Source organism: Antechinus flavipes, chromosome 1 (genome assembly GCF_016432865.1).
Source record: "Antechinus flavipes isolate AdamAnt ecotype Samford, QLD, Australia chromosome 1, AdamAnt_v2, whole genome shotgun sequence".
Lineage (NCBI taxonomy): Eukaryota > Metazoa > Chordata > Mammalia > Dasyuromorphia > Dasyuridae > Antechinus > Antechinus flavipes.
Genome location: NC_067398.1, coordinates 155,834,299 through 155,857,693, shown reverse-complemented (window position 1 = coordinate 155,857,693; position 23,395 = coordinate 155,834,299). Strand labels below are relative to the sequence as shown.

Below are 23,395 nucleotides of genomic sequence, written 5' to 3'. Positions count from 1 at the left end.
CTTCATTAATTCTCATCGGGAAATAAAAGGTGTGATCAGAGTCAGTGAAGGGAGTATCCTCATCAACGAAATCACAGATCCTTGGAGTAATGAAGTAAATATCCCTTCTAATAAGCCTGCCATCATTTCCTATTATTCTTTGACACAGATATAATTTTCTTTTTCCACATCTCAGTGCTCCAGTGATGAACACAATTTTGAGCATGTTGAAATAATGAAAAAAAGAAACACAGAGTTACATCAAAGGAGACTCAGATCATCTCGAAACCTGAAGGAGAATGCGCCTCCCCTTAATAAGTGTTTTCTGATGATTTGCACAAGAGACAGAGCAAAAAGTCACAGGTTTCATTCTGTCACAATGGGTGGCTAGTTACTTGGTACTTCTCTTGTCAACTTCAATTTCTTTCTTGGTAATAGTAGTATGAGAGTCTTTATTTTAGATATTTTATGAAAATGTAAGGAATAAGTATCTGCTTCATATTTGATCATTCAGCCATTTTTATTTGTCGAACAAATATTTATTGAGCATCCACTTTGTAAAAGGCCCAGTATCTGCTTACATTTTAACAGGAGAGTAGATAGAAATAATAATAATAATTGTTATTATTATTATAAATTTGAAAGTATGCAGAGCATTTTACATATGTTATCATTTGATCCCCATAACAATTCTGTGAGATAGATGCTATTATTATCTCTATTTTGCAGACTGGTTTCCAAATCCAGTAAGCAATCTAAAATATCTAACTATCCCATGGAAAAAAAAAAAAAAAAAAAAAAACCATGGTCAGCTTAGATAATTGCCTTAAAAGGACACTAATTTGGGGTTAGGATCATTAAGAGTTCTAAGACCAGAAGCCAGAAATGTTACATCTAAGTCAAATGTCTCAATTAACCATGTGATAATGGGAAAGTCAATTTACCTCTATGGGTTTTAATTTCCTCATCTCTCAAATGAATGGCTGAGATCACATGATCCCTAAGGTCTCAGGACTTCAAGGATATTTACTGCCATTTTTAAAATGGAGCAACCCTTTTAAGTACCCCACACATCAGAAATTTTTTCTACTTGTTTCTTTCTCTGTAGTAGGATTTCAGAGTTACAACACATTTAGATAACTCTTTATCATTTGCAAAATACTTTCTTCCCAATCTCTGAGATAGACATGAAAGCTCTAATTATTACTTCTTTTCACAAATTAGTAAATTTATTGTAAGAATGGTTCTTGTTCCTATAAAACTTGAATCAATTCATTGAGTAAGAGACATTTATCAGTAAGCTAATAAACATCTATGAAGCACCTACTGTATTCCTGGCATTGTGTTAAATGCTGGGGATATAAAGAGGCAAAAAACATTCCTCACCCCCCAGGAGCTCACAGTCTAACAGGAGAGACAAGAAGTAAGCCAACATGCACAAACAAGCTATATGCAAGATAAAGAGAATATAATTAAGAGAGGGGAGGCACTAAAATCAAGGAGTGAGAAAGGTTTCCTGTAGAAAATGGCACTTAATTTGGGGCCTAAAGGAACTCAGTAATCAGAGAGATGAGGAGGGAGGTCAATTCAGGAATGGGAGCAGCCAGAGAAAATGCCCAGAACCAAGAGATGAAGCATCTTGTTTGTGGAACAGGCAGGAGATTAATGTTTACTGAATCAAAGAATATGTGATGGGAATAAGGTATAAGAAGACTAGAAAGGTGTCAGGGTTTCGGTTATGAAGGGTTTTGAACACCAGAGGATTTTGAATTTGATCCTTAAGGCAATAGGGAACCACTGGGGTTTATAGAGCAGGGGGGTAACTTGATGAGAACAGAACTTTAAGAAAATTACTGATAGCTGAATGCAGGAGGGAGATTTGAGACAGGTTGGCCCACCATCAGACTGTTGTTACAATCCAGGCATAATGTGATGAGAGTTGGCACTAATGTACTGGCAGTGACAAAGGAGATAAGGAGGTGGATTCAAGAGGGGAATTTATAGGTGTTGGCAACAGCTTAGATATGGAGGTAGGGAGATACATTGATGGTGAGGAATCCAGAAAGACTCCTGAGAGACTGGGAGTATGATGTTGCCCTCTATAGTAACTGGAAAGGTAAGAGATGGGGAGGGTTTAGGGGTAAAGATAAGGAGTTCTGTTTTGGACATATTGAATTTGAGACGTCTGTTGGACATCCAGTTCAAGAGGTTTGAAAAGTCATTTGGAGATTCAAGAGTGGAGATCAGCAGAAAGATTAGGGCAGGATAGGAAGATATAAGAATTATCAGCATAGAAATGGTCATTAAAGTCATGAGAGTTGATGAGAATCCCAAGGGAAGTAATATAGAGGGAAAAGAGAAGAAGGTCCAAGATAGAATCTTTTTTTGAGAAATTTGCTGCAAAGATTTTTCCCAGTTTAACTGTTATTTCTTGAATGTTGGCTGCACTGGTTTTGTTTATATATTTTTTTTAACTTTATGAAATCAAAATTGGTAAATTGTCAATGAATATAAACAAGCAACTCTCAGGGGAGGAAATTCAAGCTATACATAGACATATGGGGGAAAAAAAGATTTCAAGCCATTAAAATTATAGAAATACAATTAAAAAATAAGTGCTTGGTACTTTAAAAAATTTAAATTATTTAGCTATTCAATAAAAAAAAAAGGAAGAGATTTTAAAGTTCCTCTAATCCAATCCCTTCATTTTATGAATATGGAAATTGAAGCCAAAAGAGATTCAAAGATTTACTTCAGGTCACTCAGTAAGTATCAGAGCCAGCATTTATCTAGGTCCTATGATTACAAATTTGTGAGTCTCTTCATTTTATGAGATAGAGTTTGTGGCTGTCATAATTTTCTATGAATATGTGATTACATTAAAATGAATAATTCTTTAATTTAATTAAAGGAAGAGAATGTGTCCTAAAAAAGCATTTGCTACAAGCAAAAGGGAGAAGTACTTCCAAAACTACTATCCCTCTACCAGTCCCCACCCATTCATCCTGAGCACTCCTATGATGCAGGTTCACAATGGCAAGTAAACTATGGGAAAGGAGCATAATGGCCCCAGAACTGGCAGTTTCAGTCTAAGCAAGGCAGTCAGTCTCATCAAGTGGCAAGTGTTACACAAGGGAAGGCAACTGTATCCCTTGACATCCCATGTTGCAACATGGAGCATAGCTCAGCAACTTCATGCTAATTCTGGTTCTGGAGTTTCCCAAAGAGAATCTAAGACAGACTTGGTGCATACTGAGTGTTCCATGAGGATGTTAGATGGAACTTCAATGATCTGAGAAGCAAAAGCAAAGTGTTAGGGTAAATGTCACACAGCCTTAAAAGGAAGTTACATGAGACGGATGTAAAGATAAATATATACTCATCATGGTCTGTAAGTGACCATGTACTTATCCCTGGGGAAAAGTTTTCTCACTGGTGAGTGCTATTTTCCATACATTAGGGCTGTAACAAATAGGGCTTTAGTTCCAAGCCCTAAAGAAATCCAGTCATGTTTTCTGCCTTGTGGCACTAAGTACTTTTACCGGCAGTCATGATGGGTATTAGATACTGAAGTTCCTAAGTAATCTGAATGGGAACAATAAATCAGAGAAATTATTGTTATTATTCAGTCATGTCTAATTCTTTGTGATCCCAAGGACCATAGCATACCAGTACTGTCCGTGGGGTTTTCTTGGCAAATATCCTGGGAGGGTTTGCCATTTCCTTCTTAAGTGGATTAAGGCAAATACTTAAATTTACCCAGAGTCACACAGTTGGTAAGTTTCTGACTCCTTGACTCTAATGCCTGAGCCATCTAGCTGCTTTCCACAGAAAATAGTAGATCTCAAAGAACTACTGATACAGCACAGAATATTTAAATTGGGATGAATCTTAGAGGCCTGAATTGAAAATCAGCCCCCTAAATGACCATTTAGACTCCCCTGAAAGATCTCTGAGGAGGAACCTACCACTTCCTGAGGCAATCCAATCTACTTTGAAACAACTCTAATCGATAGAAAAGTTTTGCTGATATTGAGTATCAATTTATCTCTGAGCAGGTATCCCCTGATCCCGCCCTCTTGTGCTAAGCTAAACAATTCTAACTCCTCTTCCCTGTGACAACTCTTCAAATACTTAAAAGATAACCCTCTGGTGCTTCCAAGTCTTTTCCAAATCAAATAAACCCAGGAACTGGGGGTCAATGATATTAAACAAACATTTCGATAGTATTTAAAATCTCCTCCCCCTCAAAAAAAACCATCTTAAAATAGGATAGAATAAGAGAGGATTGATTCACATTAAAATGTGTATAAGTTTTTTTTGTAACAAAAAATTAGTCTTTGACATCAGTGATTCATAAAGTAGCTAGATGGTGAATTACAGAACCAGGCCTGAAGTCAGGAATACCTGAGTTCAAATCCTACATCACACTTACTAGCAGGTGACATAGCCAAGTTACTTTTCTTTGTCTCAGTTTCCTTATTTGTAAAACAGAGATAATAGCACCTATCTTTAAGGATCATGGTGAGAATAAAATGAGATCATTTTTAGTGTTTAGTATAATGTCTGGTACAGAGTAAGTGTCATATAAATGTTAGCTATTGTTTTTATAAGGAAAGACATGACTTACTCAATCATCATACAAAGACTTTACCAGATACCAGATTCAAAGACTGATTAATTACAGAGACTTGAAAGATTCACAGATTAGAGTGGTTTTTTAACACAATTGCAACACGTGCAAAAAATAAAAATCAAAAAAAAATTTTAATTAAAAAAAAAAACTTTGCCAGTACATAAACCTGTTTTTGTTTTATTATAGGCTTCCACTAAATAACTTTTACACAAACTAGGGGATACTCTTGAATTTTTATTTCTTTTGGTGTCTTTCCAGACTCAACCTTTGTAAAATGGTTGTACTACCAACCATCTGTTAGATTTCATGACACCTCTCCCATCCTTCTTAAAAGGATTAGGTAATACTTACTTAAAAAAAAAAAAAGGCAAAGTAAAATTAAACTAGTTTGAGAATTTCCTGAAACTCCTTGAAATAACTGAAAGCATATTAGAATATTACAAAACTAAGATTGGACATCTCTGGTTCTGACAAAGATTGGGGGAAAAAAGGAAAATAGGAAATCTTTCACCAAAAAAAAGCAAACAGGGCAGCTAAGTGGTGCAATGGTTAGAGCACCAGTCCTGAAGTAAGGAGGACTTGAGTTCAAATCTAGTATCAAACATTAACAGTTCCTATTTGTGTGACAAAACAAAAACAAAAACAAAAATAAAAACAAACAAAAAGAACCCAACAAGCCACCTCAATAATAGAAAGTTAACCCCCAGCTCCATGAATCTAGCAATATATACATTAAACTGACATCAGAGTAGGATGAGTGAATATATGACTAAATTAATGTTTTGTCAAACCTGGAAGATTCATCATCAATAAATATACAGAATTTTTTAAAAGGAAGTGTACCAATCACAGGCAAAAAAATTCAGTCTAATCACTAGAAAGCGAGCTCTGCTATTTGGCTTCTCTTTAATCCTGGGTGGAGAACCAGGTGGTTAGGCTGCATCTCTCTTCATTATCTACAATAATATGGAACTTGTTTCTTTCAGTTCCTGATACCGTATTTGACAGACATTTTGTGATCTTGTTAGGAAAGCTGACTTCAAAGTCTGGCCAATGACAGAAGAAAGATTTTGTCCCTGCTGGGAGATTTTGACTAAACATAGAGCATCCATTTTCCAAAGTCCTTAAAGTAAATGTGAAAAGGAAAAGTGTTTGTTAGTGATGCACCTCAAAGGCTCTGAAATCATTGAGGGCAGAGTTTAATTCTTCTCTTTTCTTCTTTTGAATCTTATAGGTATAGTCTTCTGCCTTGACCACTTCATTCACTTGATAAATATTTGTTAAGGCCTTAATGTATGCAAGATCCTGAGGTAGTCCCTGAAGATATAACCACACATTTAAGTCTTCCCTAGAGTAATGTAAGCCTTAATAGAATATGATGGACATAGAGAAATCACCACAATGTGTATAATAATAAACAATAATCATCATCATGGCTAGAATTTGTATGACATCTTCAGACTTGCGGTAACGTTAACGTCCATTATCTCATTTGATCCTCATAACTGTGAGGTGGACGTTATTATTATTATTATTATTATTATTATTATTATCCTCATAATTCGTAAAATAGGAAAAATGAGGCTAAATAAGTTAAATAGCTTGTCCAGGAACACATACCTAGTAAATATTTGAAAAGGAATTTGAAGACAGGTCCTTCAAAATTCAAAGTACAACATTCTATCCACTGTACCATTTAATTTTCCTCTGGCTAGCCTTACTTGAATTGAGAAGTGGTCTTTCCCTTGATACTTATTTGCCTATGATTGTGAAACAAGAGGAACTAAATATTTTCTTGAATTGGAAAGATTCTCAGGTATTAACTAGTAGTCTTCCTTTCTTTCAGGTATATGCCAGAGGCCATTGTGGAAAATCTAGGTATGTGTTATCTCTTTGGGTTCTCTGAGAATTTCGGAGAATTATAATAAAAATATCTTGTGAGAGTAAGAAAGACATTGTGAAATACATAGCAATAAATGCAACCTTTCTCCCTACCTAAAAACTACCATTTGAGCAGAAGGGGTACTTCGAGCCAGTCAGACATCAGGAGAGCTGATTTCACACCTTCCAATAAAGCCTATGCAGTGCCTCCTGCTACAGTAACACAGGAGATTTGGAAACTGCACAATTCCATCACAGTCATTTCGCACATGAGGAAAGCTAGAAAAGCAGAAGGAAACTTCATGATCACAAAGCAAGTCAAGGAAGAAGCCCAATCTGCTGCACGGTCCAAGAGCAAGAAGACAGAATTGTAATCAAGTACCACATCCCCACTCCCCCCATTCTGCTTCCCCCTTAGGATTTATTTCTAGAGCTGCTCCCTCCAAAAGACAAACAAATCAATGGATGAAATCTGGGCTCCTCTTCAGCATTCCACAAAGTGGTCAGCTGCCCGTAGTCCTGATGCCAAGAGCTACAGAACTTGCTTTATGGTCGTTTGCAGGCCAGGTCGGCCATCTGGCATGGTCCTTCAGCGCTCATGCATCAGCGCTGGCTCAAATCGCTGGCTGCTGGAAGGAGCTATTTATTTTTGGTTTTGATTAGTAAAAAGGGCATGTAGCCAACTAAGCTGATGGAAGGGACATCTTTGGAGAAAAGAATAAGCAAGCCAGAAATTCTTTCAGTTCAGATATTTTCTTAAAAGTAGAAATCTAAGTTGAACTCAAGGGAAGGAAGAAAGAAAATTTTAGCCAAGGGAAGTTTTGATTTGAGAAAAAGAATAAAAAAAGAAATTTTGATGAAAGAAATAAAACCAAAAGATAACAAATGGTAAATCATCTAGTTCAGAATGGAACAGCTAATGCTTAAGAATAATTCTGTCAGAAATATAAATTGAGCTGTCAGGAAGCCATTGATAAACTTATATGTCATTAGGATCAAGAGCAGCTAGACACCTGATACCATAGTACACACAGTGCCAGGCTGGAATCAGTAAAAAACCCATCTTTCTGAGCTCGAATCTGAGCTTAGCCACTTACTAGTTGTGTGACCCTGGGAAAGTCACTTATATCAGTTTGCTTCAACTTTTTCCATCTCTAAAATCAGCTGGAAGAAAAAATGGCAATCCACTCTAGTATTTTTGCCCCACCCAAAAAAAAAAAAAAAAAACCTGCAAATGGGGTCTCAAAGGGTTGAACACAACTGAAAACAACTGAACAACAAAAAGGGTCATAGGATTTTACAATCCAAAGGTACATCTGAGATGATTTAGTCCAAACTCCTCATTTTACAGATGTGACTGAGACCCAGAGGCATTAAATGTCCCGACCACAATGTTATAGCTAAAAAGAAACAGATTAGGGATTTTTAATCAGATCCTCTGATTCTAAGAAAATATAGATAGATAGATAGATAGATAGATAGATAGATAGATAGAGGATGGATGGATGGATGGATGGATGGATAGATATAAATATATATATATTTTAAATAGCCATTTCCTCAGGAAGAGTTAGGTGGGTCAGTAAATAGACCTCTGAGTCTGGACTTAAGAAGTCCTGATTTCAAATCCAGCCATAGACATGTACTAGATATTTAACCCTAGGCAGGTCACTTAACTCCTGTCAACTATAAAATGAGGATAATAACAGAAACTATCTCACAGAGTTGAGTGAGAATCAAATTTGCAGTGCCTGGCATAACAGGCACATGACAAATGTTTACCCCCATTTTCCCTTCTTCAATACCCATAGAGAAGGTTTTCAAAATACAGAACATCCTTTTCACTTTGTCACCTGAAGAAATGACTCTTTCCCCTGGTTATGTTTATGCAGAATACTTAAATTTACAAGAATCAAAAGATGAACCAGAATGGGCAATACTAAGGCCAGTGTTATCTCTTCTTCTTTTTTTTAAATAATTTTTTATTGACAGAACCCATGCCAGGGTAATTTTTTACAGCATTATCCCTTGCATTCACTTCTGTTCCGATTTTTTCCCTCCCTCCCTCCACCCCCTCCCCCAGATGGCAAGCAGTCCTATACATGTTAAATAGATTACAGTATATCCTAGATACACTATATGTGTGCAGAACCGAACAGTTTTCTTGTTGCACAGGGAGAACTGAATTCAGAAGGTATAAATAACCCGGGAAGAAAAACAAAAATGCAAGCAGTTTATATTCATTTCCCAGTGTTCTTTCTTTGGGTGTAGCTGCTTCTGTCCATCCTTGATCAATTGAAACTGTTAGATCTCTTTGTCGAAGAAATCCACTTCCATCAGAATACATCCTCATACAGTATCGTTGTTGAAGTATATAATGATCTCCTGGTTCTGCTCATTTCACTCAGCATTAGTTCATGTAAGTCTCTCCAGGCCTCTCTGTATTCATCCTGCTGGTCGTTCCTTACAGAACAATAATATTCCATAACGTTCATATACCACAATTTACCCAACCATTCTCCAATTGATGGGCCTCCATTCATTTTCCAGCTTCTAGCCACTACAAACAGGGCTGCCACAAATATTTTGGCACATACAGGTCCCTTTCCCTTCTTTAGTATCTCTTTGGGGTATAAGCCCAGTAGAAATATTGCTGGATCAAAGGGTATGCACAGTTTGATAGCTTTTTGAGCATATTTCCAAATTGCTCTCCAGAATGGCTGTATGTGTTCACAATTCCACAAACAATGTATTAGTGTCCCTGTTTTCCCACATGCCCTCCAACATTCCACATTATCTTTCCCTGTCATTCTAGCCAGTCTGACCAGGTGTGTAGTGGTATCTCAGAGTTGTCTTAATTTGCATTTCTCTGATTAATAATGATTTGGAGCATATTTTCATATGGTTAGAAATAGTTTCAATTTCTTTGCCTGAGAATTGTCTGTTCATATCCTTTGACCATTTATCAATTGGAGAATGGCTTGATTTCTTATAAATTAGAGTCAATTCTCTATATATTTTGGAAATGGCCTTTATCAGAACCTTTGACTGTAAAGATGTTTTCCCAGTTTATTGTTTCCCTTCTAATCTTGTCTGCATTAGTTTTGTTTGTACAAAAACTTTTCAATTTGATATAATCAAAATTTTCTATTTTGTGGTCAATAGTGATCTCTAGTTCTTCTTTGGTCATAAATTCCTTCCTCTTCCACAGGTCTGAGAGGTAAACTATCCTATGCTCTTCCAATTTATTTATAATTTCATTCTTTATGCCTAGGTCATGAACCCATTTTGACCTTATCTTGGTGTACGGTGTTAAGTGTGGGTCAATGCCTAGTTTCTGCCATACTAATTTCCAATTTTCCCAGCAATTGTTGTCAAATAATGCATTCTTATCCCAGAAACTGGGGTCTTTGGGTTTGTCAAACACTAGATTATTAAAGTTATTGGCTGTTTTGTCCTTTGAACCTAACCTATAGGCCAGTGTTATCTCAAAGACAGAGAAGTATTTCCACTGAAAATTTCTATAATCAAGATTTACATGTTATGTTTTTTGGGTATAAGATGAGGGACTACAAGGGGACTCTAAAATTTGTAAATATCACCTACTCCTCGGATGGGGATTTTTTTTTCTTTAAAGAAACATGGCAATCTGTTGGGGGTACTACTTTTCCTCCTGCCCCTGGCTCTCCACTGCACTTTCTGCCCACTTCTGATACTCCTTATGTCACCCACTATCTCCTTGTAGATTATTCCTTTCATGTTCCCCCAAGTCCTCAGAAATGAGGAGATACTGAATCCCAAATAATTGTGTCCCTTTTTCTATTAGAGAAACCATGAAAAGTAAGACTTGCCAGAATAAGGTTTGGAAGTGGGAAGTAGGAACAGATAAGTTGGTGGGGAGCAGGGGGAGATGGGAATAAAGAAATAAAAGTTGAAGCATCAAACAACACAAAATAAGTAATCTTGTACAACTGTCCCTGCTTCCTCTCTTATCCTAAACTTGGAGAGGGCCAGATTAGTTCTCACAGGTGTATATCCCCAGAAAGAATTCCCTCACTAAGACCCTGCTTCAAGATTGTCTGCAAATCCCTGACCATCTGCTACCTATTAACCAACATTAGAAGATATTGTCATGGGAATTTTTAAATTTCCTTTTATTCCCTCAAATTTTTTTGGTTAATATTAACCTTATCTGACTAAGACCTGTCTCATAGGATCTAAAAATTTACTTGAGTCTTAAATATTCCTTACAAAAGAAGCCAGAGGGAGAGTTTCAACTGTCCAAGCCTCCTTGGCAACAATCAGCATATTTGAGAAACCTCTAAATGTAGTTTAGTCTGTAATCTGACTTAATTTACCTACAGAGTTTATTTGAAGAAGTTTGTTTCTTCAGGGGATATATGAGATTATGACTGTTTAGCCAAGTTTGTTCAGTTTTTATGATATCGAAAGAAGTATGAGATTATGGATCTAGTTTCTCTAACTTTTGTGGCCTAAGAGGAATATACAAAATTGCTCCATGAAATTTTTTTCTGTCACTCTGATGTAATTTTGTTTATAAGAAGCCTTGTCAGAATCCTCATGATTGTTTAGGTTTTCTCTGAAGCCTGAACATAATAATAAAACTGAGGTTTTTACTTCCATACTTTCTGCATTGCAGTAAATATATATATATTTGGAAGCAATTATTCATCACATAAACTCAGAGAAATGATATTTCTCCCATGACAATATGCAGACACTTTACTCTTTTCTTCACAGAAGTTGAGGTGGGAAGAGAATATGTAGAACATTGCATACACTCAGACTATTATTGGTTGATGTTAGTTTGATTGAAGTAGGGTTTATTCTCTCTGTATTATAAGAGATGATTCACAGAGAGACATATTTGGAAATGAAGTTGATATGAAAACATAAGTTGTGAATAAAAATTAGTTTTTTCAACGCCATAAAAAATATAGGCTTATGTCCCTCAGGAGTAGTATTTCAGAGATATCTTTAATTTTTTTTTCTCTCCTCCATGAACTATTAAGTTCTGGTGGGGATAAAAAACATAATCCCAGTGGTCTAGGCCCAAAATTACTTCCCTTAACTATTGCTGGGAGAGAAGAGGAAGAATTTTCAGTAAGGTCTATCACATCCACCTCCATTCATTTTATCCCTTTCCTTTCTCAAAAGGAATAAATAAGTACAATACTCATTTCTATTTAAAAAAAACATTTGAAAATATAGGCATAAGTGGACTTTTCCTTAAATTGATAAGGATTTACTTAAAACCATTAACAAACATTATTTGTAATGGAGATAAGCTAGATGCTTTCCCAGTAAGATAAGGTGTAAAACAAGCATAAACGCTGTTACCAATATTATTCAATATTGTACTGGAAATCCGAGCAATAGCAAAAAGAGAGGCAAAAGAAATATAAGGAATAAGATTAGGGAATGAGGTGATAAAACTATCTCTTTTTGCAGATGATATGATGATATGTTTGGACTCAACTAAAAATTAACTGAAATAAGTAATAATTTCAACAAATTAGGATATAAAGTAAACCCACATAAATCATCAGCATTCCTATATAATAGCAACGAGATCCTGCAGGAAGAGATAACTAACGATACCCTATTTGAAATACCTCTAAACAATATAAAATACCTAGGAAAACACCTACCCAAACAATCCTAGGATTCATATGAACAAAAATCAAATCTGAATTAAATAAATGGAAAAATATTGATTATTCATGGGTAGACGGGTCCAATGTAATGAAAATGACAAGTTTACCAAATTAAACTATTTACTCAATGCCAAAGCAATTAAAATATCAAAAAATTATTTTACAGAGCTAGGAAAAATAATAAGAAGATTCATTTGGAATAACAAAGGGTTAAGAATTTCAAAAGAACTACGGAAGAAAAAATGTAAAGGAAGGAAGTTTAGTAGTACCAGATTTTAAACTTAAAATTATAAGGCAAGGGCAGCTAGGTGGCGCAATGGATAGAGCACCAGCCCTGAAGTCAGGAGGACCTGAGTTTAAATCTGGCCTTAGACACTTAACACTTCCTATCTGTATGACCCTGGGCAAGTCACTTCACTCCAGTTACCTCAGGGGAAAAAAATAAAAAATTATAAAGCAATACTTACCAAAACTACCTAATATTTGCTAAAGAATAGAAAAGTAAATCAATAGTATGGAATAGACATATGATCTACAGCAGGAAATGATTATTTTGTGTTTGACACATATAAAGGCAAGATTCAGGGAAAAGAATTAATTATTTTGTAAAAATTGTTGGGAAAGTGGGAAAGCAGTCTGGAAGAAGTTGCCATTTACCAGTTTTCCAAAATAAGGTCAAAATGGCATGATATATGACCTAGATATAAAAGGAGCTTTGAAGAACATGGAATATAGTCCATATTGGACTTATGAATAGATGAACAATTTATGAATAAACAAAAGATAGAGTATGTTATAACATGTAAAATAGATAATGTTGATTACATTAAATTAAAAAGGATTTGTGCAAATAAAACAAATGTAGCCAAGATCAGAAGTAAAGCAGAAAACTGGGAGGAAAATGTATAGACATTTCTTCAAAGGTCTCATATCTCAAATACATAAAGAGCTATCAACTCTATAAGATTGTGAATCATTCCCCATCTGTTAAATGGGCAGATGATATGAACAGACAGTTTTCTAATGAATAAACCAAAACAATTTATAGTCATATAAAAATTTGCTCTAAATCATTATTAATTAGAGAAATGAAACTCAAAACAACTTGAGATATCATGAGAGTAGGGAGGGGAAGGGAGGAAATTGGAGTTAAGTGATTTGCCCAGGGTCACATAGCTAGGAAGTGTTATGTGTCTGAGGCTGCATTTGAACTCAAGTCCTCCTGACTCCAGAGTCAGTGCTCTATCCACTGTTTCAATTAATTGTCTCTGAGATATCATTTTACACCTATCAAATTAGCTAAAATGATAGAAAGGGAAAGTGACTAATGTTCAAAGGAAAGTGGAAAAGTTGGGGTATTTAATTCATTGTTGGTAGATTTGTGACCTGATCCAACCATCTTAGAAAGACATTTGGAATTATGTCCAAAAAGTTAGGTGTTTTCCAAGATTATAAAGGAAAATTGAAAGGAACCTCCTTGTTCTAAATTATTTATAGCAGCTCTCTTTGTGTTAGTAAAAAAAAAAAAAAAAAAAAAAAAAAAAAAACCAAGCCTGGAAATTGTGAGAATATCTATAAATTGGAAAATAGCTAAACAAATTGTGATATAGGTTCATTATGGAATATTACTCTGCTATAAGAAACAATAAGCTCAATGATTTTAGAAAAGCATGGAAAGACCTCAATGAAATAATAAAGACTGAAATGAAGCAGAACCTAGAGAGCATTGTTTATAATAATAGCAATATTGAACAACCAAGTCATTTTGATTTTTACAAATACCCAAATTAACCTCAAAAATTCTATGAAGGAAAATGTTGCTTGAATCCAGAAAGGAATGTTATTGTGTTGTAGGAAATAATGAGTTGGTTGAGTTAGAAAAACATGGAAAGACTTCAACTAGTGAAGGAAGATATTATCTACCTTCAGAGAAACAGATAATATGAGGAAATAAACATAGTAGTCTTACATATATATATATAAATAGATAGATAGATAGATAAATAGATAGATCTCCATTCCTAATTGTCACTTTCTTTAGTGTGGGAGAAAAAAAATAAAGTAAACAAGTGCATAGCAGAGAACAAACAAACAAAAACAAAGAAGCAAAGAAAAGCAAGACAGCTTTGAAAGCAACATGTAGTATTTGTTATAAGGTTTTCTTGAAATAGAAATTTGTTTTATATAGAATCCTCTCCCATAATCTGCTGTGTACATGGCAATTTTTTTTCTTTTCTCATTTTATACTGAAGGGTAAAATAAAAAAAATTACAAAAAAGGAATTTAAATAATCAAAAAGAAATAGCAATCCATGCCATTACCCATAAGTTTTAGTTAGAATGTGAGCTCATTGAACAACTTGGTTATATGCCATAAAGTCCTAAGCACATTTTGAATGCTGTTTAAACATTTAAAAAAATTAAAACAAAAAATTAAAATACCTTAATGCCTCTTGAGGCACAAAAAATAATGTAGATTCTCAAAAACACCACAATAATAACAGGTTCTGCCTGCTGGAAGGGCTTCAAAAACAGTGACAGACTGTGTCAGTCTAGGATCACCCTAGCTAAATTGGTAAAGAATTATCATGAGACTGGCCTCATAAAGCTTTCAGCCACAGAAACTCTCCAAGATCTTTTAGAATAATAATTAACATACCATTAAATAGTAAAATATTTAATAACTAATAATTTGATATTTAACAATAGTTTGCTAGCTCTCACTACATACTAGAAACTATGTAAAGTGCTTTCCAAATTATCCTTTTGATCCTTACAACCCTGGGAGGTAGTTACTATTATTGTCCTCATTTGATGGATGAGGAAACTAAGGCAAAGGTTAAGTGACTTACTCAGGATCATATAGCTAGGGAATGTTGGAAATTGGATTTGAATCTTGACAGAACTCAGTCCACTGTGCTGATCGTAAATCACTGGCACCTACTTCAGGGACAGGAAATGTTCATGACAATAAAAATATACATAATTGAACAACTAAAGAGTTGAAGTAAAGGAATTTGGAATGCCAGGATACATATATATATTTATAATAAATTGATATGTGTGTAGGCGATTTCTATTTGAATCAATTACATCATGTCAACTGAAAAGAATTTTTCATTTATTTTGAAAATTTTAAAGAAAAACAATAAAAATGGATTCCAGTTGGAATGCAAAAATGTATAATAAAGAATACTAACCATAAGGAGCTAACTAATAGGAGAACCAGAATTGGTCTTTTGATTCTCAGCCTTGGGCTCTTTCCATGTAACATACATGTTGCAATGTGTATAGTATGTAGAAATGGGCATATTTGAGGAGTCTAAGGGATTAAGAGCCTCGGTGTATACTATTATATTCAGATATACACTTCTACATATGGTAAATGCCAGGTGACTATTAGCTAATCAATGTCATATGCAATATGCAGTCTATATTATTGAATTTTGCAATGTTAGTTTGATTTTCTGCCAGCAGATGGTGTAAGTGGTTATTAAAATGCACATGTGTCCAGGTCACAAGTATTTGTTCCACAACAGTCTACAAACATTTACCATTGGAAAATCCTAGTGTATTAAGAGAGATAAAAAGCTTAGTTAAGGCATTCTTTATACTCATATTCTCACTGACCAGTACAGTGCCTGGCACACATTAAGTGCTTAAAAAATATTTGTGGATTTGGCAAGTAACCTGTAAAAGAGACAGTTACAATCCCCAAAAAAGGCATAAATGCATTAGGAAAATGAAGAATAGAATGTGATATAAAGTCTTAGGAATATATATATATATATATATATACATATATATATGTATATATATATATATTATATATATAAATATATATTATTTATATCACAGGGTTTCTTGACATTTTCTATGTTATGGATCCCTCTAGCAATCTGGTGGAGCCTATGGACTCCTTCACACAAATCATATATTAAAACATACAATTAAATAAATGAAATCACAAAGGAAACCAGTTTTACTGAAATACAGTAAGAAAAATATTTTTAAAACAAATTCCTGGATCTTGGATTTAGAACTTTTTGAGAAATGGCATAAAAACAGGGATGCAGGGTATTTGCAAGGAGAAAGTTGTTCAGTTTGGCTGGAACATAGAATGTAGGAAGGTATAAGGATGAAAGGTCAGGGCGTCACCAAATTGTTGAGAACCTTAAATTCCAGACAAAATTTGTTCTTATTCAGTAACCAGAAGTAAATCATTAAATATTTTTGAGCAATAGAATAACTGATAAGAGCTCAAGATGAGACTGAATAATCTGACAGTTTAGAGGGTGAATTAGAAGGGCAACATTGGAAAACCTTTTGGGATGCTACTTCAATCACCAAGATTTATAACATGGAGTGAAGTGAGCAAAACCAAAACACTGTATGCACACAGCTAATAGCAACAATGAGTGAGTGATCAACTATGATAGACTTAGCTGTTCTCAGTCACACAATGATCCAAGACAATCCCAAAGGACTTGTGATGGAAAATTCACATCCAGAGAAAGAACTTAAAGAGTCTGATGCAGATCAAAGCATACTATTTTCAGTTACTTTTGTTTTTTTCCATCTTTTTTTTTCCTTTTGTTCTGTTTCTTCTTTCACAATATGACAACAGTGGAAATGTGTTTTATATAATTGTATAAATTAAGTAAATAAATAAATTTAAAGATAGATAGCAATAACAACTTCTATTAAAGTGATATCAGCAAATACAGAAAGAAGAAAAATATGAGAAAGATGTCACAAAGACAGAAGCCATAGTATTGGTAATAGCTTGATTATGAGAGGTAAGGGAGAGAGAAGAGCAAAGAGCAGCTACAAGAATCCAAAAATGGAAGAAATGAATAGTCATGTTATAAACTGATTTAGTGTCATCCACAAAGGATGACTTTTTAGAAGAAAAGATTGACTTGTGATATATAAAGTTTGAGATGCTAATGGGATATTCTGATCAAGGCCTTTAGTAGACCATTTGGAGATGCTGGTCTAGAATTCTGAGCTGGGAGAGATAGATGAGGGAGATTTGCATAGAGATGGTGGTTGAAGAGGAGTGTACAAGTAGATAAAGGACCAAGGTAAGAGTCAAGAAGACCCAAATTTAAATCTCATTTTTGACACATGATAGGTGTATGATCACGGGCTATTCACTTAACCTTCCCAGATAATTTTCTGAGTATAATTTGCAAGACAGATGCCAATTTGCTTTCATAGAGAGAATTTCCTCACCAAGACATCTTTATATAAATGAAATCATAGGTCCAGACCAAGGCAAAAAAAGTATGTAAAGTTATGGGAATAAATGAGAATTGTAGCAAGCAAGGAACTTCTATCAGAATGTTGGGGAACATTTAAATTGAGGGATTGGAAAGGTAACAAAGAAGGAAGGAGAACCAGAAGATCTTGGTGTATCTTAAGCCTAAGGTGTCAAATGTGTTTGACAAGTATATATGTTCAACAATATCAAAATGTTTGCAGAAAGGTAAAAGAGATGAGGATTTTTTTAAAGGCCACAGTATTATAAAATGATCAGGAGATGATATCAAAGAATGCAGTTTCAATAGAGTGATGGAGGCTGAAAGCAAATTCCAAGGGGTTCGCAAGAAAATAAGCTCCTTTTGGCTTCATGGATCATGACCCAACAACAGAAAAGAGAGTCTGAAAGGAAAACTAGATGGAAATCAAAAGTTGAAAGTTTGCATGAGGACTCCAAATGAAAGAAAAGACATTGGGGTCTTGCAATACCACAGTTATGTATTGTTTTCCCAAATCTATGTGCCTTAAGACATGTACTAGTAGATTTACCCACTTTTCCTATTGACTCTGCATTTTGTAAGAGAATAGTTTATGGTGGTAATTTTTTAAAAAGCCCTAGTAAATGTGTTATCAAGCACTAATAATGTCTAATGTTACTGTTAATTAGAAATACTCCATCAGTGGGGGCTCATGAGCTCTAGCTTTATAAAGATTTCCCCATAGATTATTCCATAAACCTTGGGAGTAAGAACTACCCTCTGGGAATCCAAAAGAAATTATAAACTAAATGAGTGACCTGGACAAACTGCTACCCTTATAACACAGGTTGCCTCCCTCTCAGAATGTAAGAATCCCTGAAAGTAAAGTCTGTAGTATTTTTGTGCCTTTGTATCCCTCAGTCCAGCACATAGTGGTCTCATAATTCTCATTCAGCACTGAAACAACAGACCCTACAATATTGCTCTGCCCTTCTCAGTAGTCATGAGATAATTATTTTAATCAACATTGTGCATAACTAATCTCCTTTTTTTCCAATCAGAGAGGTTTCAAACACCTAGACCCTCCTTGAAGAATCAGAAGAATATGGCACTGTTCAGAATTATAACACTATGTAGCAATAAATAAACAGGAAATATTGGTTTTTAATGCTAAAGGGAGATCAGAAAATCCAAAGAAAAAAGGAAGAAACTAAAATGAACTCGACTTTACTCATGTCCTCCATTATGGTTCATTTGTGTCTATACCCCAAGAAAGTTTACTTTGTGGATTTTGAAAAAGCCCTCAGCAACTTCACCAACAGGACACACTGAATGAATGTGAGGAATCCTCCAGCTTGTCTGCACGGCGGGATAACATCTCACATTGTTCTCCATCATATTCCTTCCTTTCTTCCATCGCCTCTATCCTTTCAAAGCATCATCTCTGGGGATTCTGCCTTTGCTGCTTTGATTCCCCCCTTCTATTTTCAGAATAATTAAGAGGAGAAAATTCTCCTCCCTCCATCCTTTGAAACTTCTTCGTTCCCTCTCCCTCTCTGGGACCCGGGTCTACATTAAGTAGGTAAGGAAGGTCACCCAGACCCTTCCTTTAAATGGCCTTTTGTTGATACCCACCCCTTAAAACCCAGAGAAAGAGAAACTAACGGGCGGATTCTGAACGCCAGGAAGTTGAGCATGCTCAGTCTGGGTGACAAAGAGGAAGTTAAGTAACTATGTTGGAAAGCTCTCTAGGTCCAGGCCGATTTATTCATTTAGGAAAGGACTAAATTCTTTGCTGAGTCTGGTCCCTGGAAGAAGAGGTGGAGCGGAAAATCCAGGGAAAGGATCACATGAAGAGGAGGCGGAGTTGTGCTGGAAGGAGGAGGAGGAGGCAGGGGCTGGACTAGGCGAGACTGCGCGCTGCGGACGCTGTTTACCTGGTAGCGGCCTGTCAGGAGCTGGCTCCGGGACGGCGTGCACAGGGGCTGTGTGTAGTAGTTTTCCAGCCGGACCCCGCCGGCCGCCAGAGTGTCCAGGTGCGGGGTAAAGATGTTGGAGTCGTGGTAGCCCACGTCGTTCCAGCCCAGGTCGTCAGCGAGCACGAAGACAATGTGGGGCTGCCTTGTGGTCCGGGCGCAGGAGCTCTGCAGCTGCAACATCTGGAGCAGCAACTGGCGGAGGAAAAAGAGGCAGAGGAGCGGCTTCTGGCCGCCGTTGGGCGCGCTGGCCGAGCTACCTGGTTCCATCATTCCCGAACCAGGGGCCTTTCCGGACTGAGGCTGCTCCGGTGCTCTCGGCTTAAAACCAGGAACTGGACAGCTTGGGCCCGCCCCGCCCCCCGGGAGAGCCCTCCTAGCGTACCCAAAGGAGCGGGAGGGGGCGGCACCCACCTTCAGATGAGGCGGAGGTGTGTGGAACGGGGGAGATCAGGAAGGTCCCACCACCAAGGAAAATTCTCTAAGGATCAGAACTAAGTTGATCCATCCAACTGACCCCCATCCACTTTGCTGGATCTGGTTCTGTTACTTAGTGTTTATATGACTCCAAGGTCTTAACAATGGAATTACACTATTTAATGGTCTTGAAATCAATGGTTTCAATTGTAAATATGCTAGAATGTGAAATTGTATATAGAGCTGATTTAGTAACAGCCCTTTTGAGTGAAAGATAAACTCAGACTGTTAGTCTTAGTCTACTGTCTTATTGATTAAATATTTTGTAATTCAATTATAAATAATTACTTGGTTAAACATTTTAAATAATCTTCCCATTTTGTAGGTGAGGCAGAGAGCTAAGTTGTCCAAGGGGTTAAATTCATGATCCCACGACCCTAGGCTGGGGCTCGGTTTCATGTTCACTTCAGTAAATATTAAGCAACCTCTATGGGCTGTAAAGACAAATGAGGGGATTGGACTCTTCTGGCTAAAAGACTCCCCTGTGAATTCTTCTTAAGGAAGGCTAATTGCTTCTAATGAAGGTGATTTTTTAAAAGTCCTAAACAAACATCAAATTAACACTTCCATATACATCGTAGAACATAATGAGAATTGCTCATGAAATTTTTTCTTTTAAAATATTTAGTAAATTCAACATGCAACTTTCAAAGCTGTCCTGCTTGTCTGTGATTCTTTCTAGCTCTCTCTTTTGTACATTTAAAAAAAAAAAAAACCACCCATACTTCAATATTCCTCTTTTCTTTTTGTTTCCTTTCTTTGTGAGCTTTTTGGAGAGACTGTCTTACCTCCTAGCCCTCCTCTCATCCCAACGGTAAAAACCCAAACATACAATCTAGTTAAAACATAACTACATTGGTTGTGGGGTCTCCAGTATTACTACTCTGTCAGAAGGCTGCTAACTGCTTCATCATTAATTCTCTGTAATCAAGGTTGGTCACAGTATCAGTAAGAGTTCTTAAGTCTTTGAGGTTTTTTTTTTTTAATTATAATATAACAATTGTATATCTTGTTCTAATTCTATTCCACAGCTCACAGAGGCTAAGTTTTTCTGAAAATATCTGAAAAAGATATGATTTCTTAGAACACACTCGTATTCCTTTTCATTCATGTAATATAATTTGTGTGGCCATTCTTCAATTGATGAGTACCCCTGCAGTTTCCAGTTTTCCTACTGTAATAATAAGAGCTGCCATAAATAAGCCAATTAATTCTAATCATTGTTTATATTTATGTGGCAATTTACAGTTACAAAGTGATTTACATCATTATATTTCATCTTCCCAACAATACAGAAAAAAGCAGATATTCCCATTTTATAGAACATAGGTTTAAAGATGTCTTAGAAATCATGTAGTTCAGCCTCTCCTTTTTACACATGAGATTTTAGTTTCACAGTTGTTAAGTGATTTGCCCAACCTCAAACCCATCTACTCTGAGCCTAAATCTATCCCTCTTTCCATTAGACTATTTTGCCTTCTATGATCAATAGAATTGTCTACTCTTATAAGCATATCTTATAGCCTTGTACTTATAAGCATGTCTGAATTGAGCTATTGGGATAGTTAGACACCAGATAAATCCTGTCATCAGGACCATACTTGATGCTTTTTCAGTCAATCAGAAGCTGTCAAGGTTTATGTTCCATTGGTATTGCCTTTAAAAACCACAGACACCGCCATACCAAGATAAGGCATAGGAGTGATTATTTGAAAAACAGGGTTATGGAGGATAATATATGTAATATCCAACAAGAAGAGGGAATCCATTCAAGTTTCTATAGATCCAACTATTTGCAGATGCACAAGGTCCTGGGACAGTAAGAGGGCTATATATGGACAGTAATCCTGCCTTCATGACCACTGGAACAAATTGTTCTTATTTGCCCAATCCAGCAGGGAAGTCTTTACATCCTCAGAGTAGACAAACCCTCTTAACTCACTATAGGTTTTGAGACTTTGCTTAACCCCAATCTGGTTCAACCTGTCTGCTTAGACAGTTCACTGGGATGTAGCCGCTGGGCATGCTATAGCTTCTTGGAGCCACAGGTAAGAGTTAAGTGGATCAGGTAGACACCAAAGATGGAAAGCAGCCCTGTCCAGTAGCCCTCACCCCAGAAGTCTTCCCTGAATACAAAAGTGGATGAAAAATATGTCTTATCTATGTAATGTTTTGTCTATGGCATGTACTCAGATCACCTAAGATAAAACCTCCTTTATTTATCTGTTTTGGGAGACAGTACTGGTGTATATATAAACATTCTGTAGTGGTCTACCATATTGAAATTAGTCTCTTTCCATTGTCTACATAGCTGGAACTGTCTGAAGCTTTAAAACTACCTGACTAAAGCAGTTGCTCTTTTCCAGAATTCTCATCCTGGAGTAAATCCATAGCTTTCTTGGCCATCAGAATATTACAAAAAATTTTTCTCAGATATCTTGATGAAATCAGATATATTGCCCACAAAATTCTTCTGACCTAGTAATGCAGAGGAAAAACAGGAAATAAAATGAAATCTAGCAGGATGAACCCATGCTGATGAATCATGTTAATGAACCTTTGCATGATGCTCTTAGTGATCACCTCTTTCCTAAGTGATCATTTTGTTGTTTAGTTTTTTAATCCCATTTAGGGTTTTCTTAGCTGAGTTACTAGAGTTGTTTGCTCTTTCATTTCCCAACTCATTTTAAAGATAAGGAAACTGAGGCAATCAGGATTAGGTGAGTTATCCAAGATCACACAGCTACTAAGCATCTGAGACCACATCCGAACTCAGGTCCTCCTGATTGCAAGGCCCCTATTCCATCCCTATGCCATGTAGTTGTCCTAAGTGTTCACAACCCTTCCATTTAATACTACTTTCTAAAATCTTCCAGGATTTGATATCAAGTTCACTGACTTGTAGTTTATAATTCTACCTTCTTCTCCTTTCTCATAACACCTTCTACCATTCACCACAATTCCTCAAAAGTCTGAGCTGGATTATCAGTATGATTACGATCCACAATTACTTTGAAGGAAAAACCCCAAACACACCCAGAGAAGGAATTGATTGTGTCTGCATACAGATTAAAGCATTCTCTCTTTCTCTCACTATCTCTCCTTTTCTTTTTTCTCAGCTTAACTTTTCTTAAAGGTTTTTATTTTCATAGGTTGAGAGATCTATGTTTTCTTTTACAACTTGATTTATGGAAATGTTTTTCATAACTTCACATGTTTCTTAGTTGTAAGTGGGAATAATGGAGAGAACCTAGAACTCAAAAATTAATATATATATATATATTTGTTTTTAATGTAATTGGGGGGAAATGTCAAATAAATAATGTCTCAACTAGCTGGTCAGAAGTGTAGTTTTTCCAAACCTAGTAACTTGAATTCCTTGGTGACAGCTAAGTACTCTTTTAATGTCATTTTTATCTGATCCTTCTCTTTGTCACTTGTATCTCTCTTATGCACTGATACATTGGTTTACATTATGATTACTTGGATTTTTGTCTTATCCCTTCTATAAAAATTATCACTTCCT

General features: G+C 35.9%; 1 protein-coding gene across 1 annotated transcript in view; it reads right to left on the bottom strand.

The window, feature by feature from the left end:
* ARSB (arylsulfatase B) overlaps positions 1-23,387 on the bottom strand; it is a 235,086-nt gene extending 211,699 nt beyond the window's left edge. The window contains exon 1 of the mRNA XM_051991810.1: positions 19,354-23,387. Within this exon, the coding sequence (XP_051847770.1) occupies positions 19,354-19,665 (312 nt within the window). The 5' untranslated portion in view covers positions 19,666-23,387. The remainder of the gene's footprint in view (positions 1-19,353) is intronic.
* Positions 23,388-23,395: the final 8 nt, after the last annotated feature.